The 18,189-nt window shown below is 44.6% G+C and overlaps 1 protein-coding gene across 4 annotated transcripts in view; it reads right to left on the reverse strand.

The window, feature by feature from the left end:
* Window positions 1-18,189, reverse strand: part of TEAD2 (TEA domain transcription factor 2) — a 109,155-nt gene that overhangs the window by 15,574 nt on the left and 75,392 nt on the right. For all 4 annotated transcript variants that reach the window (XM_040432997.1, XM_040432991.1, XM_040432975.1 and 1 more), the window contains 4 exons: window positions 3,016-3,074; window positions 2,467-2,531; window positions 1,222-1,349; window positions 899-1,072 (listed from right to left, as the gene is read on the reverse strand). In XM_040432997.1, the coding sequence (XP_040288931.1) occupies window positions 899-1,072; window positions 1,222-1,349; window positions 2,467-2,531; window positions 3,016-3,074 (426 nt within the window). The remainder of the gene's footprint in view (window positions 1-898; window positions 1,073-1,221; window positions 1,350-2,466; window positions 2,532-3,015; window positions 3,075-18,189) is intronic.

Here is an 18,189-nt window from a genome sequence, read left to right on the forward strand (position 1 = left end):
CAGACAGTACATGCATATGAATTATTAACATGTGAAAGAGGCCTAAGGCAGACTATCAGAGGTACGGCATGAGTCTATACATTTTCTTTGTGTACAAGGATCAGTAATATGTACAAAGGATCAGTAATACGTACATATCAGTATGTCCCTATCAAACATACTGATAGGGACCTTAGATTGTGAGCCCCATTGGGGACAGTTGGATGGTAATGTCTGTAAAGTGCTGCGGAATATAGTAGCGCTGTATAAGTGCATAAAATAAATAAATATGGGCCTTACATTTGTATCTAAGAAACAAGACTTACTTCAAGGGCTGTGTCATGAAAAATATTCAACATTTTTCAAACCAGCCCCTACATCTAAATACTTTTGTAATTGCATGTAATTAAAAATTGAATATGGCCACTGAATTATGCACTGGAATCTATCTGTATGGCACCACCTGCTATTTGTTCATTTCCTTAATTTTTGTCCACTTCACTGAGGTGGTCACAAACTTATTCAAATCTTCAACTGCCACCAGCCAGATCTTAGAAGCTGTGGCTGTTGCAAAGAAAGAGCTACCGCAGAAAAGACACACCCCTTGAGAAATCACTCCTGGAGCTGCCAGTCCGAAATAAATCTAGCAGAACAACTGGAGAAATGAATGGGTAGATCTCTGGATCCATGAGACGTACAGAGCTGGTTCTAGCCTTGTTAGAAACAGATGTACTATATGACGTCTCTCATTTTTTACACCAATCATGGCATAATCCCTTTAATACAGCTCCCATTTTTAAGCAACAAAATCAACTATGAAGAACTTTAAATAATTTTTAGAACATTAACAGTGATATTGGTTAAAGCCAATTTTCTGTACAAAAAATTGTATATAAAATAATTTATTTGCCAATCTTACCCAGAACTTGACCAAAAAGAAGGCATTAGGAGGGCCCTTCTCGTAGAGTTCTTTAAGTCCTCCCTTCTTCTCTGGAAACTTGTCATAGATTTGACGCACATCCACAGACTCCAATAATGCATCGCTGTAGGAGGGGTTTGACTGACTGATGTGTACGTACAGATGCTTGTTATACTGTTAGGAGAGTTCAAGGACAAACAAAGTAGTTAGTACAAGTTACTTTTATAAAACCGGTACACAAACTAACTTTTCTAGGTTGTTTGAATATACATCTGTAGTGTAAAAGTTCTATCCTCAGTCCTCTCTCTCGATCTTATACTTACTGCATCAGGTTCTCCTTGTTGTTCCATAAAAGCCATGAATTCAACAAGGCGCAGTTTTGGCGTTCCAATAGAACGGCCTTGCCAGGGGGGGCCTGTTGGGGAGAGGCTGGCAGGACTTGCATTGTAACCTAAAATTTATGAAAATTTGTTAAAACAAATCCAGCAAGTACGTCTAAATGTCTACTTGGCTCTACAATACAACAGGTTGGGCTCATGACAACGCTATTTCATGCCAATGATGACCACCATAATGATCACTATTACCTGACATGCAAGGAGGAGGAGGATGTTTTACAACAGCTTGCAGGTAGATTTGTACAGCAGTAGCAATAATAGAATCAATGAAATTAACCTACACGTTTAATTTGTCATACTTTGCAGTAACGTAAAAACTAAAAAAACTGACATCTGAAAGCGTAGTCAGTATGTCACTGGGTATCAAGCTCAGGCTCCAGGACAAACCTTACAACATTATGCAATCTAACATGACATAGAACCTTAAAGAGGTATTCCAATATTCCTGAGGATAGGTCATCAAATCTGAATAGTGGTGATCCAACATCTGGCACCCCTACAGATCAGCTGCTTCGGGCATCTGCCGGCACCAGAATCTATAGTTTCCGGTAGCTGCCTGAAACAGCTTGTTGGTGGGGATCCCAAATGTCAGACCCTGACCGATCTGATAATAATAACCTAACCAGGAGATACTGTAAGTCTTCAGTATCAAAAGCTAGAATACCTCTTCAAGGGATTTATGGGATTAGAAGTTTTTGTTTTTTTGCGAAAATCAGTGTTACTCTTGTAATACCAGAAACACCCCATGGCCAATTTCAAGTGAATGACCCTGAGCTTGAATATCAGACACACAAACCCTTCAACATTTTTATGGTACCTATCATGCCTATCAATCTTCCACAGCATCAGGTGGAAACATAGCAGCCAAGTGCAAATTCTACCCAGCACTGCTGTGCAACATTCATGCTTCAGGAAAGTTATAGGAAACACAAGTATATAGATGTCAGGTCACAACTATGCAGCAGCTTCTTGAGATAATGAGAAAGACAATGGCCAAATAATTTTCCACCAAAGTTGCCATGTATCCAAGCCTGGGTGTTTATAAGATACACAAAGGAAAAAGCAGCATGTAAAAACAAATGGAAACTAAATATTATGTATAACAAAATAAATAATATAACAAAGTAATAAAGATAAAATATAAAAATAAGCTTATGAACTCATTGGTACCTGGTACAGGAGGAAGGGGGGCAGCAGGTTGCAGGGGATATGGAGGCTGGGAAAACGGCTTAACACTAAAGAAAATAATACAAATAATGAAATAAACATGAGTGTATGAAGAAGGAGGAAACCAATTCACCTTTGATTTCTTTCTCCATGAAGCAGTTTATATGAAAGAAAGAAAAAGAAACTGAACACAACATTATAGAAAGGTATCCTAGCTAAAGCCAAGATGTCAAATGACATATGATGATCAGTTATAAAACAATGCCATAAAAGTTATTTGTTGTGATCATAAAAAGGCTCTAAGGACTTGCTTCTTCTCCAAATCAGGAGAAATATTATGGTGGAGGCCGCTACAAATGAGAAGCCTACAGACACAGTCACATGAAGGCTAGGTCAAGTTGCAAAGTAATGCCCTTGACTGAGAGAAAGTAAAGACCTAGCAAAAAAACGTATAAAGAATATGACAACATTCAAAGAGGAGAAAGACGAGTGATCTAAATAGCATGACAACATTCATAGAGGTGAAAGACAGATGATCTAAGGAATACTTACTCCTGTGTTGGCCGAGCTTGAACAGCTCCTCCAGGCCAGAACTGGAAAAAGTCTGGAGACTGGAAAATATAAACAATATAGAGAACATTAGAATATATAGCCTGTTCCCTTCTGATACAGTTATGTTCACATCTGAATGGATTTTGCCTGTGCTTCATACTTGATGCAAGGTCCCAGAACTTCACCTCAGACAGAAGCCTTCACTATGTCTTAGATATAAAGTCCATGCTTGCCCTTCCCCACACTCAGACTTACAGATTTATGGTTCCTCAGGCTCACCAGTGACATGATTCCGAGGATAATATTTATGGTTATCACCATTGTATATGCAGGACATAGCATTATTGGGTTATTGTGAACATGGATTGGATTGGATTATCGTGTTTGAATCTGGGCCTATTGGAGGTTTGTAGGTACAAAAAGGATAAACTTGATGACCTATGTAACTATGTAATGCAAATGATTTTAAGAGTTGTGCAAGAATGCTCTCCAGGCATATCTACTGCTTAAGGAATCAATTTTCAGATGCCAATATACATACATGTTTCAGTTGTTTTTTTGCTGAAACTAAACATGTATGGCATGACTGGGCTAATATGGATTGGCAGGGACAACTTTGTATAAGTGCTCTCTGTTGGTCCGTACTAATTGTATATCTATGACTAGATTAAAATGACATAAAATTAAAAAAGTCAAAACTGGGTCCAACATGAATGGTTGACCCAGTCGCATTAATCAGGATTGCAAAACAATGACTCATTCCACAATAATTTAATCATGTGGAACAGTTTTCTCTAGTGACCAATTCGATTGTAACTAGAGATGGGACGGGGGATTCGTCAAATCCACGAATCCCTCGAATCTTGCTGGATTCGTGGACTCGAATCCCGACGTAATTTACCTGATACGAATCCGGTGGGAGGGACTGGGAGGAGGAGCTGGGGGCCGGTGCGTTCACTGTGCTCCGGCCCCGCCGCTCCAGTACAGTTATAAAATGTGTATTCTATTAATAATAATTCATGCTGCCCCCTCTGTCTGTAGTACATTCAATATATCCGACTTACAGGGCTACTGACATCGCAATGCAGGCCGGCCGGGCAGACGAGCGGCAGAGTGACTGACTGACGTCACCTGCCTGCGCCGCCTGCTTCATTCATAAAGCAGGCGGCGCAGGCAGGTGACGTCAGTCAGTCACTCTGCCGCTCGTCTGCCCGGCCGGCCTGCATTACGATGTCAGTAGCCCTGTAAGTCGGATATATTGAATGTACTACAGACAGAGGGGGGATCATGAATCATTCATTATTAATTTAATTACACACTTTATAACTGTACTGGAGCGGCAATGGGGGGTCTGTGGATTACACTGTTAAGGGGTGGGGGGGAGGTCTGTGGATGGTACTTTTATGGGGTGGGGGGGTCTGTGGATGGCACTGTTATGGGGTGTGGATGGCACTGTTATGGGGTGGGGGGGGGGTCTGTGGATGGCACTGTTATGGGGTGGGGGGGGTCTGTGGATGGCACTGTTATAGGATGGGGGATCTGTGGATGCCAGGGGGAGAGGTGAGAGGCACTGTGATACTGGCACATGGGGGGGGGGGCACTATGATACTGGCACATTATGAGGGGAGATGGCACTATGATACTGGCACATTATGGGGGGAGATGGCACTATGATACTGGCACATTATGGGGGAGATGGCACTATAATACTGGCACATTGGGGGGGAGATGGCACTATGATACCGGCACATGGGGGGGGGGAAGAGAGGCACTCCGCACTTGATACTGGCACATGATTAGGGGGGCATCTATGGGGACACTTACTGGCACATCATTGGGTGGCACTGTGGGGCCACTTCTTATTGGCACATTATTGGGGGGCACTATGGGGGCATCTACTGAGGCCACAAAGAAGGGGTATTTTATATGGGGGGCTCTGTGTGGTACTAGTATTATCAGGGGTATTATCTGTTTCTGCAGTATAGTATTGGGGAGCACAGCGGAACAGTATTGAGGGTGTTAGGATGATTTGTCCAGAAGATGGGAGGATGATGGAAAAGTAGTAAACTAAGATTTATTTTTTGTCAAACTGCAGAGACGGAAAATGGCCGAAAAATGGTGTCTGGTCTGAAGGTCTGAAAGGAGAAGATGAGGAAAGAGAACATCTACATCAAAGGAGACGTCACTGGATGTAAGAGGTATGTGGCGCTGTATTACCCTGTATGATCTGTAGTGATAGGAGCAGGGGTCATCGTGGTCATATAGGGTGCGACCGTGACTGGGAGGTGGAGGTTCAGACAAACTGACGCGGTCTGACTTTGTGGCCCCCTGCACACGATCAGGATTGCGTGCGGATTTTCCGTGCGGAAAATCCGCACCGTAGGTCATGTCCATTGTATTCTATGAGAATTTGAAATTCTCAATGCACACGATGCAGATTTTTTCCGCGCGGATTTTAAAATCCGCGACATGTCAATTAATTAATGCTGAGTGACACAACCCCTTTAATGGCAATCCAATTGCCCTGGAAATTGGTATATAACCCCCTCTAAAACACATATTTTTAATGAAAAGCTTCTATCTCGTTTCGTTAATTTTCTACAAATTTTTTCATTTTCCCTCACTTGTCTCTTTGGTCTGATACAGCGTCAGGTGTAACTGTATCTACTTTTATTGTTGCCACCACAAACTGTGGTTATCGCTTGGCCGCAACTGACTGCAATTACCTCCTGCCTGGTGGTAACCGAGCACTATTGATTGTTTATGCGCTGGGAGCTGTTTTAAAAGATTTGTCCGAATCGAACCAGAACAGATTTGGATTTGATTCGGTGCCTAAAAAATTGGAATGAATGTCCGAATATGCGAATAGATTCGCTCATCTCTAGTGGAAGCATTGCCCATAGTAACCAGAGTTCCGCTTGGATTTTTTCAACCTGCACTATGAAATGATGGATTGTATGCTGTTGGCAGCAGCTTGAGATTTGTTCATTTTAGGGATCGTTCACATGAACGTGTGATGCCCGTTGCCGTATTGGGGACCGCATTTGCGGATCCGCAATACACGGGCACTGTTCCGTGGCCATTCCGCATGGGTCTGCAAATCCGGAGATACGGAACGGAACACTACGGAAGCACTACGGAGTGCTTTCTGGGGTTCCGTTCCGTGCTTCCACACCGCAAAAAGATAGAACTTGCTCTATCTTTTTGCGGAACGGAAGAATCGCGGACCCATTCAAGTGAATGGGTCTGCAATCCCCATGCGCCTGCCCCACGGACAGTGCCCGTGCATGGCGGACCACAGCACGGGCACGGGCTTCACCTGTTCGTGTGAATGAGCCCTTAAACTGAGGATATTTTCTCTTTTAAAACCAACAAGTCCCACCCAGCAGCCCAGCCACAGCTTCTGAGAAAATGGGCCAGGTTTTGGCATAGTATATATTAGGAAACCTACGTGGTACACATGCCTAGAGAACTCCTGTAAAGGCATTTTCAAAGATTTTAATATTGGTGGTCTATCCTCAGGATAGGTTATCAGTATCTGATCTACAGTGGTCCGACACTCCTCACGCACACGATCAACTGTTTCAGAGTAGCCTCATCCATTGTGTGACAGAGTTGATAACGCAGTGCTGCTCCCATTCACTTCAGGCTTCCGGTGCCAAAGTTACTCTGAAATAGCTGATGGGCAGGGTTGCGATGTAACTGACCCATTCTGAGAACAGGCCATTAACCCCTTAAGGACCCATGGCGTACATATACGTCATATCTGGACGGGCCTTAAAGACCCATGACGTATATGTACGTCATGAGGTCTGCGGGGCTCTGGGGGACAATCGGGGTGGAATTGCTGCACCATGGCTGCTCTTACTGGCAGGCAGCCATGCCAGGTAAGGGCAGCATGGTGCCGATCCACCCCCCTGCAGCTCCAAGCGCTGCGATTGGCCGATCAATGAGACCCGCACATCGCAGCGCAGAAAGTTGTCAGAAGCTGCAGGGCGGGAGAAGGTCATGGGACGGTGGCCGGTGCTGACCAGTTCTGCACCGGTCACATCCGAGGAGAGGCAGGGGACACCAGTGTTTTGGGTCCCCTGCCAGTACTGCGATTGGCTGGAACAACGCTCCAGCCAATGGCAGCACTATAGCTGCACAGGAAGAGGCTGAACTTCCCTGCATGCAGCCATTATAGCTCGTGACTGCATGCAGAGAGGTTCTGTGCCTTTCTGTGCTGCTGTGGCGTACTGGGACTTGTGGTGTATCACCACTGCGAAATTAACCCTTTTGCTGCTGAAAAGAAGAAAGAAGAAGGAATAGCTGCACAGATTTTTTTTTTCATTTGCAGCTGTTCCAGATCCCTCAGCCCCCCCATCCTTTTTTTTTTGGACGCCATTTGGTCCGTGCACTTTTTTTGGTCTTTTTATTTATTTTTTACCATTTTCCAGCTCTGCATCACTTTTTCTGCGTGTGAGCTGTGATCGCCAAGTGCTTTTTAGTGCGTACCTGCCTGATCAGAACCTAGGATTATTTGTGCAGATTTTTTTGCCAATTTTTAATTTTTTTGGGGTTAAAAAAGAAGAACTGGTAGTTAAGGTTTTATATAAATATATATAGAGTTCTTGGTACAATAATTCGTATGCAAACGAACACAAACAATGGGATGTAAAGCATTAGCCTACCATGTCCCCAATTACCCTGAACTCAACATTCAGTCTGGATACGCTGAAGCCCAAAGGCTTGAATGTTGAGTTCAGGGTAACTGGGGGCATGGTAGGCTAATGCTTTACATCCAAGTGCTTGTGTTCTTTTGCATACAAATTATTGTACCAAGTGAATGTAATAGATGCTGCATATGGTTATTGCCCTGAAAGTGACGCTATACTATGATTACTTTACAGTTGGAAACATGGAATTGTTCTGCGGTTGGAAATATGGAAGCCGTTATGCTGGGACACATATTGGCTGAATACAAGATGATTGAATAGGGAAGATCTCTAATGTATCAAAAGTTATAATTACTATCTATTTGTCCACAAATTTGCCCCCAAACAAGATGGTGTGAATGAGGTGCGCGTTGCTCGGGATGGAGATGTTTGAACAGGCGCATATGCATGATGCGCTGTGTTGTCTGCATATATGCGTGCACGCATTGTGGAGATAGACATAGCGTAAGCGCTTAACATCGCGCCTGTTCCGTCTCCGCCCCGAGTGACGCCCATCCATTACACTGCATAGGGGAGGAGTGCGATAGATTGACGCATGCGTATTGCGAATCAAGAGACGCGGAGATTAAAGCGTGGAGTCCTACTGTTGACTATTGAGATCTAATTACCCTTATGGATCATGCGAAGTACAGCCACAATGCCCCAGCAAGGTAGTTTTTAATGTATATTGCTCAGTTGTTTTTAAGCACAATGCAGCACTTTATATAACTATGTCACTATTATAATATATCGACACTAAGATTAGTACTGCAGATATGGTAGCCTATATGGTTGCTACTGACTACGCATATTGCACTTATGCTGTGGTTCACATTAAAGGCCCCTTTCACACGGGCGAGTATTCCGTGTGGATGCGATGCGCGAATTGAACGCATTGCACCCGCACTGAATACCGACCCATTCATTTTTATGGGGCTGTTCACATGAGCGGTGATTTTCACGCATCACTTGTGCGTTGCGTGAAAATCGCAGCATGCTCTATATTCTGCGTTTTTCACGCAACGCAGGCCTCATAGAAATGAATGGGGTTGCATGAAAATCGCAAGCATCCGCAAGCAAGTGCTGATGCGGTGCGATTTTCACGCACGGTTGCTAGGAGACGATCGGGATGGAGACCCGATCATTATTATTTTCCCTTATAACATGGTTATAAGGGAAAATAATAGCATTCTGAATACAGAATGCATAGTAAAATAGCGCTGGAGGGGTTAAAAAATAAATAAAAATAATTTAACTCACCTTAGTCCACTTGATCGTGATGCCCGGCATCTCCTTCTGTCTCCTTTACTGAACAGGACCTGTGGTGAGCATTCATTACAGGTCAAGGACCTGTGGTGACGTCACTCCGGTCATCACATGATCCATCACATGATCTTTTACCATGGTGATGGATCATGTGATGACCGGAGTGACGTCACCACAGGTCCTTGACCTGTAATGAATGCTCACCACAGGTCCTGTTCAGTAAAGGAGACAGAAGGAGATGCCGGTATCGCGATCAAGTGGACTAAGGTGAGTTAAAAAAAATTTTTTTAACCCCTCCAGCCCTATTGTACTATGCATTCTGTATTCAGAATGCTATTATTTTCCCTTATAACATAGAAATAATACAATCTACAGAACACCTAACCCAAGCCCGAACTTCTGTGAAGAAGTTCGGGTTTGGGTACCAAACATGCGCGTTTTTTCTCACGCGAGTGCAAAACGCATTACAATGTTTTGCACTCGCACGGAAAAATCGCGGGTGTTCCCGTAACGCACCCGCACATTTTCCCGCAACGCGCGAGAGAACCGAAATGTTGCTGTATGACGTGTGAATAAATAGCACATTCTTTCACTTTTAGGCTACTTTCACACTTGCGTTCAGGGTTCCGCTTGTGAGTTCCGTTTGAAGGCTCTCACAAGCGGCCCAGACCGGATCCGTACAGCCCCAATGCATTCTGAGTGGATGCGGATCCGCTCAGAATGCATCAGTATGGCACCGTTTGGCCTCTGTTCCGCTCAGCAGGCGGACACCCGAACGCAGCTTGCAGCGTTCGGGTGTCCGCCTGGCCCTGCAGAGGCAAACGGATCCGTCCTGACTTACAATGCAAGTCAATGGGGACGGATCCGTTTGACGTTGACACAATATGGTGCAATAGCACACGGATCCGTCCCCCATTGACTTTCAATGTAAAGTCAGGAGTCCCTATTAATATACCATCGGATCGGAGTTTTCTCCAATCCGATGGTATATATTTTAACTTGAAGCGTCCCCATCTCCATCGGATTTGAGTTAGATCGCGAAACTCAGATCCGACAGTATATTTTAACACAGAGGCGTTCCCATAGTGATGGGGACGCTTCAAGTTAGAATATACTGAGAACTGTGTAATAACTGTCCCCTGCTGCCTGGCAGCACCTGGTCTCTTACAGGGGGCTGTGATCCACACAATTAACCCCTCAGGTGCCGCACCTGAGGGGTTAATTGTGCGTATCATAGCCCCCTGTAAGAGATCAGGTGCTGCCAGGCAGCAGGGGCCAGACCCCCCTCCCTCCCCAGTTTTAAATTCATTTGTGGCCAGTGGGGAGGGAGGGGGGCCGCACTGGCCACCAATAAATATAATACTGGGGAGGGAGGGGGGGCCGCACTGGCCACCAATGAATATAATACTGGGGAGGGAGGGGGGCCGCACTGGCCACAAATGAATATAAAACTGGGGAGGGAGGGGGGTCTGGCCCCTGCTGCCTGGCAGCACCTGATCGCTTAAAGGGGGCTATGATAAGCACAATTAACCCCTCAGGTGCGGCACCTGAGGGGTTAATTGTCCGGATCACAGCACCCTGTAAGAGATCGGGTGCTGCCAGGCAGCAGGGGGCAGTCATGTACACAGTTCTTTTAGTATATTCTAACTTGAAGCGTCCCCATCACTATGGGAACGCCTCTGTGTTAGAATATACTGACGGATCTGAAAAATCTGATCTGAAAAAAACAGTTATGCAGACGGATCCGTTCTGAACAGATGCAAGCGTTTGCATTATAGGAGCGGATCCGTCTGTGCAGACACCAGACGGATCCACTCCGAACGCAAGTGTGAAAGTAGCCTTAAGGAGTGCCGTGTATTTTTGCAATTTATATAAATATATATGTATATATATATATGTATATATATATATATATATATATAATGAAAGTTCAGGGCAGCACACCTAGTAAGGCTACTTTCACACTTGCGTTAGGAGCGAATCCGTCTGGTGTCTGTACAGACGGATCCGCTCCTATAATGCAAACGCTTGCATCCGTTCAGAACGGATCCGTTTGCATAACTGTTCATTTCAGATCTGATTTTTCACTTCGGAAAACTCAGATCCGACAGTATATTCTAAACACAGAAGCGTTCCCATGGTGATGGGGACGCTTCAAGTTAGAATATACTGAGAACTGTGTACATGACTGCCCCCTGCTGCCTGGCAGATGCTGCCAGGCAGCAGGGGGCAGACCCCCCCCCTCCTGTATTTAACTTATTGGTGGCCAGTGCGGCCCCCCTCCCTCCCCAGTATTAATTGTAACCAGTGCGGCCCCCCTCCCTCTATATTCATCGGTGGCCAGTGCGGATTCCCAGTATAAAAAATATGACCAGTGCGGCCTCCCCCTCCCTCCCTCCCCAGTATTAAATATGACCAGTGCGGCCTCCCCCTCCCTCTATATTTATTGGTGGCCAGTGCGGATTCCAAGTATGGCCTCCCCAGTGCGGCCTCCCCCCCCCCCCCTAATTAAAATCACCCCCCCCCTCACATCTTGGCTGCCATGGTTACTTAGCAATAAATACAAGCATTATACTTACCTGAAGAGCTGCGATGTGTGTCCGGCCGGGAGCTCCTCCTACAGGTCTGTGCTATAAGCAATGCGCCGCACAGACCTGTCACTTACCAGTAGGAGGAGCTCCCGGCCGGACACAGACATCGCAGCTCTTCAGGTAAGTATAATGCTTGTATTTATTGCTAAGTAACCATGGCAGCCAAGACTGCAATAGCGTCTTGGTTGCCATGGTAACCGATCGGAGCCCCAGCGATTTAAACTGGGACTCCGATCGGTACTCTCCGCTGCCACCAATGATGGGGGGGGGGTGTGTGTGTGATATTAATTAGGGGGGGGGAGAGGGGAGGCCATACTTGGAATCCGCACTGGCCACCAATAAATATAGAGGGAGGGGGAGGCCGCACTGGTCATATTTAATACTGGGGAGGGAGGGAGGGGGAGGCCGCACTGGTCATATTTAATACTGGGAATCCGCACTGGCCACCGATGAATATAGAGGGAGGGGGGCCGCACTGGTTACAATTAATACTGGGGAGGGAGGGGGGCCGCACTGGCCACCAATAAGTTAATTACAGGAGGGGGCAGTCATGTACACAGTTCCCAGTATATTCTAACATGAAGCGTCCCCATCACCATGGGAACGCCTCTGTGTTAGAATATACTGTCGGATCTGAGTTTTACGATGTAACTCAAATCCGATGGTATATTCTAACATAGAGGCGTTCCCATGGTGATGGGGACGCTTCAAGTTAAAATATACCATCGGATCGGAGAAAACTCAGATCTGATGGTATATTAATAGGGACTCCTGACTTTACATTGAAAGTCAATGGGGGACGGATCCGTTTGAAATTGCACCATATTGTGTCAACGTCAAACGGATCCGTCCCCATTGACTTGCATTGTAAGTCTGGACGGATCCGTTTGGCTCCGCACGGCTAGGCGGACACGAAAACGCTGCAAGCTGCGTTCGGGTGTCCGCCTGCTGAGCGGAGCGGAGGCCAAACGGAGGCAAACTGATGCATTCTGAGCGGATCCGCATCCATTCAGAATGCATTAGGGCTGTACGGATCCGTTCGGGGCCGCTTGTGAGAGCCCTCAAACGGAACTCACAAGCGGAGCCCCGAACGCTAGTGTGAAAGTAGCCTAACAGGTGTTGGGTGCCAGCGGTGTCGACACTCGATCCAGAGTATCAAATAACCAGAAGAATAAGCACACCGCAGCACATCCGTATGGTGAAAAATGGTGGGATCCTTTATTCACCCAAGCAGCGACGTTACAGTCCGCTTGCTGGGACCATTCTCAAGCCTGAGAATGGTCCCAGCAAGCGGACCGAAACGTCGCTGCTTGGGTGAATAAAGGAACCCACCATTTTTCACCATACGGATGTGCTGCGGTGTGCTTATTCTTCTATATATATATATATATATATATATATATATATATATATATATATATATATATACACATACACAGTGCTGTCCATAATTATTCATACCCCTGGCAAATTTTTACTTAAAGATACTTTTATTCAACCAGCAAGTCATTTTTTGACAGGAAAAGACATAGGCGTCTCCCAAAAGATAAGACAAAATTATTCATACCCTTCTCAATAATCAATAGAAAAGCCTTTATTGGCTATTACAGCAATCAAACACTTGCAGACCAGCTTTTTGCATGTCTCCACAGGTATTCTTGCCCATTCATCTTTAGCAATGAGCTCCAAATCTTTCAAGTTGGAGGGTCTTCTTGCCATCCCCCTGATCTTTAGCTCCCTCCATAGATTCTCAATTGGATTCGTCTGGACTCTGGCTGGGCCACTCCAAAACGTTAATGTTGTTGTCTGCTAACCATTTCTTAACCACTTTTGCTGTGTGTTTTGGGTCATTGTCATGCTGAAATGTCCACTGGTGCCCAAGGCCAAGTTTCTCTGCAGACTGTCTGATGTTGTCGTTGAGAATCCTCATGTATTGCTCTTTTTTCATGGTGCCGTTTACTGTGATTAGGTTCCCTGGTCCATTGGCTGAAAAACACCCCAAAGCATTAGGTTCCCACCACCATCTTTGGGTTGGAGGCTTCTCCTTTTTTATGCCAAATGAAGGAAACATCATTGTGACCAAACAATTAAATTTTTGTTTCATCTGACCATAACACAGAAGACCAGAAGTCTTCTTCTTTGTCCAGATTAGCTTTTGCAAAGGCCAAGCAAGCTTTTGTGTGCCTTATCTGGAGAAGTGGCGTCCTCCTTGGTCTGCATCCGTGGAACCCAGCAGGGTGCAGTGTCCGTTGGATTGTCTGCCTTGAGACATTGCCACCAGCAAAGCCCAGATATACCAGGATGGACTTGGTGGTGATCCATGGATTCATTTTCACCTCTCTAACTATCCTCCTGGCCAGCACAGGTGTCACTTTTGACTTCTGACCAAATCCTCTGAGATTTTTCACAGTGCGGAACATCTTGTATTTTTTAATAATACTTTGCACTGTAGCCACTGGAACTTAAAAACATTTAGAAATGGTCTTGTAGCCCTTTCCTGACTTGTGAGCAGCCACAATGCGCAGCCGCAGGTCCTCACTGAGCTCCTTTGTCTTAGCCATGACTGTCCACAAACCAACTGCAGAGAACTGCTGTTTTTCACCTGTTGAGTTGATTAAAACAGCTGTTCCCAATTAATCAGGGCAATTAGGATGCTTTAGAACAGCTTGGACTATTTGGAATGGTATAGATTTCGATTTTCCCACAGACTGTGACAGTTTGTGAAGGGTATGAATACATTTTGGACTGGACACTTTTTGCTCAAATGTAAATAAAAGCTGAGAAATGTTTTTTTTTCCACAATAATGCCTCTTGTACATCGCCTTATTATCTTTTGGGAGACACCTATGTCATTTCCCATCAAAAAATTACTTGCTAGTTGAATAAAAGTAACTTTAAGTCAGAATTTGCCAGGGGTATGAATAATTATGGGCAGTACTGTATATATATATATATATATATATATATATATATATATATATCAATTTCAGTTAGTGTCTGTTTAGATTTTTGCACGAACACACCATCAGCGTACGTGCATTTTGCAACCACTGAGCACCGATCAGTAGTGTCCATTACTGATCACGTCTGCTAATTTTTTGTGCAGAAAAGACTTTTTTACTGCAGAAAATACATTTTTTTTTCAGAATTTTTTTATTTATTCTAACTTTTCTTCTAAATTGAATTATACATTTTCTACAAGCCCCTTCACGTGTGAAAAAACTACATACACACCCCTCACACTAAATAAAGGTTTACACATTTCACACGTCACACCCCAATAAATAAAAATGTCCAATTCATCCCAACGAGTATACTCAGCTAAAGAGGAATACGCCATCCTTGCCTCTGATACGGAGTCTGCCAGTAGGGGAGAAGAGGGTGCCACTTTCTTCTACTCCTCTACCCCCTCATCATCATCCGCTGACGAGGGACCCTCTAGAAGGCGCCCCAGGATAGCAGAGAAGGCACCCCCCCAGAGTGAGCCCACACGATTATCCGCCCCAAATTCCTGAGTTTGTGGGCAACTCAGGAATTCTGATTGTGCGGGCTTCACTGAGCTAGATTTTTTCAAAATCTTCTCTGAAGATTTAGTAAATTGAATGGTGGCCCAAACCAATTTGTACGCCCAACAATTTATAGCTCAGAACCCTACCTTGCCATATGCTAGACCCCTAGATGCAGCTGAGATGATGAAGTTTTGGGGACTCGTGCTGCATATGGGCGTAATAAAAAAAAACTAATGTTAGGCAATATTGGAGTTCTGACATTTTCTACCAGACTCCAATTTACAGTCAGACCATGACCCAGAAGCGATTTAAATCAATCCAAAAATTCCTACACTACAATGACAATTCACAGTGCCCACCCCAAAATGACCCAACATTTGACTGACTGTTCAAGGTTAGGCCTGTCATTGACCACTTCAGTTACAACTTTGCTGATGTGTACAACCCAGAGATACATTTTAGTGTAGATGAGTCCCTATTATTGTTCAAAGGGAGGATTAGATTCCACCAATACCTGCCTAGCAAACGGGCAAGGTATGGCATAAAAATATGCAAACTCTGTAAGAGTAGCTCCGGGTACACCCACAAGTTCCGCATTTACGAAGGGAAAGATTCCAGGATAGAACCCCCAGAATACCCCCCCGTCCCAGGAGTTAGTGGGAAGATTGTGTGGGAATTACTGCTGCACCCACTGCTGGATAAGGGTTACCACCTCTATGTGGATAACTATTATACAAGCATACCTCTATTCAGGTCCCTAACTGCCAGGGGTACTGTGGCTTGCAGCACAGTACGCAAAAATCAGAGAGGTCTCCCTAGATCTCTGGTAGTGCAACCACTGAGAATGGGTGAAAGCAGGGCTCTCCGCAATAAGAATATGCCTGTGGTTAAGTACAAGGACAAGAGGGATGTCCTTGTACTGACCACCATTCACACTAGCGCCAGCTCCCCTGCCTCTGTACGAGGTACCACTACCACTGTCAACAAACCAGACTGCATCCTTGATTACAACAGGCACATGGGAGGCGTGGATCTTGCAGATGAACTTATGAAGCCCTACAGTGCAACACGAAAAACAAAAGTCTTGTATAAAAAGCTGTCCATACACATTGTACAGATTGCAATGTGCAATGCGTACATCCTATTTCAATCTTCAAACAGAGGAACTTTCCTTCAGTTCCAAAAGGTGGTTATCAAGGCCCTAATTTATCAAACCCGGGCAGGGGAGGGTCCCAGTACTTCTGGAAGTTATGGTGCCCGTGTCGTACCAGGGCAACATTTTACAGGTCAAGTACCCCAGACAGCAAGGAAGGGAAGGACCCAAAAAAACATGTAGGGTGTGTCACAAAAGAGGGATAAGGAAAGACACCATTTACCAATGTGAAACCTGGCCTGTGCATGCAGGACTGCTTCAGAATCTACCATTCTTCCATGGAATATTAATTTAATTTCCTCCTTTATGCTCCCTGTAATATTTCCACTTTATATCTGATTTAGTCCACCTCGCTTGCATATCCACTTTCCTACAACATTTACATATTCTTTTCTGTGAGACACCCGTTTGCTAAAAAGTGCACTTTCCACCACTTAAAATGTTCGTACGGGGTTGCTCTTTCCAAAATAGGGTAACTTCTTGTTTTTGTTTTTTTTATTTCTGGGGACCTCAGGAAATTTTTTAAATGATACATGGCAGCTAAAATTCATGTCTGCCAATTCAGGCCTGCAAAAACCATATTTTGCACTTTGCCTCTAGAGGCCTGCTGTGCGCCAATACAGCAGGCTACGAGCACATATGGGGTGTTCACAAAATGGGGAGAAAATGGGGAACATATACTGAGGTGCATTTTTTCCTTTAACCCCTTGTGAAAGTGAAAAATTGGGGTCTGCTAGTAATTTTTCATTTTTACAAATGTGTGCTTTAAAATGCTTCTCTCAAATAATTCTGCCTTCTGTGAGACACCTGTTTGCTAAAAAGTACCCTTTCCACCACTTAAAATGTTTGTACGGGGGTGCTCTTTCCAAAATGGTGTCACTTCTTGTTTTTTTTTATTTCTGGGACCTCAGGAAAAATTTTTAATGCGACATGGCAGCTAAAATCCATATCTGCCAAATCGGGCCTGCAAAAACCATATTTTGCACTTTGCCTCTAGAGGCCTGCTGTGCGCCAATACAGCAGGCTACGAGCACATATGGGGTGTTCGCAAAATGGGGAGAAAGTGGAGAACCTTTACTGGGGTGCATTTTCTCCTTTAACCCCTTGTGAAAGTGAAAAATTAGGGTCTGCTAGTAATTTTTCATTTTTACAAATGTGTTCTTTTTCTGAAATGGGGTCACTTTTTTGGGTTTTTCATTTCTGGGGACATCAGGAATTTATTTAATGCGACATGGCACCTAAAATCCATGTCTGCCAATTCAGGTCAGCAAAATCCATATTTAGCTGTTTGACTCTAGAGCCCTGCCATGCGGCCATACATCATTTTCTTTAGCACATATGGAGTGTTGGCATATTCGGGGGGAAATACAGAACAGAATGTGGGGTGCATTTTGTCCTGTTACAGCCAAGCGTTTCCTAATTCTGTGAAACGCCTGATGAGTCAAAGTGCTCACTACACACCTTGAAATATTCCTTGAGGGGTATAGTTTCCAGAATGGGGTCCCTTTTTGGAGTTTCCACTCTAGGGCCACCTCAGGGTGTGTTCAATTGTAAGATGGCGCCTGTCAATTATTCCAGAGAAATCTGCCTTCCAGAAGCCATTTGGTGCTCCTTTCCTTCTGACCCCTGTGGTACGCCCATATAGCAGTCTACAAGCACATATGAGGTATTGTTGTAATCAGGAGAAAATGTGTAATAAATTAGGGGGTGCATTTTTTCCAGTTCCCCTTGTGAAAGTGAAAAATTTGGGCCTAAAGTCCATTATTCTGTAAAAAAAAAATTTTTCATTTTCACAGCCAATTCCATGAATCACCTTTGAGGACAAAGTTCTCACTACACATCTTGAAATGTTCCTTGAGGGGTGTAGTTTCCAGAATGGGGTCAATTTTGGAGGGTTTCCACTCTAGGGGTACTTAAGGGTGTCTTCATATGTTACATAGCTCCCAAAAGACAATCCT

This window comes from Bufo bufo, chromosome 1 (genome assembly GCF_905171765.1).
Source record: "Bufo bufo chromosome 1, aBufBuf1.1, whole genome shotgun sequence".
Taxonomy (NCBI): domain Eukaryota; kingdom Metazoa; phylum Chordata; class Amphibia; order Anura; family Bufonidae; genus Bufo; species Bufo bufo.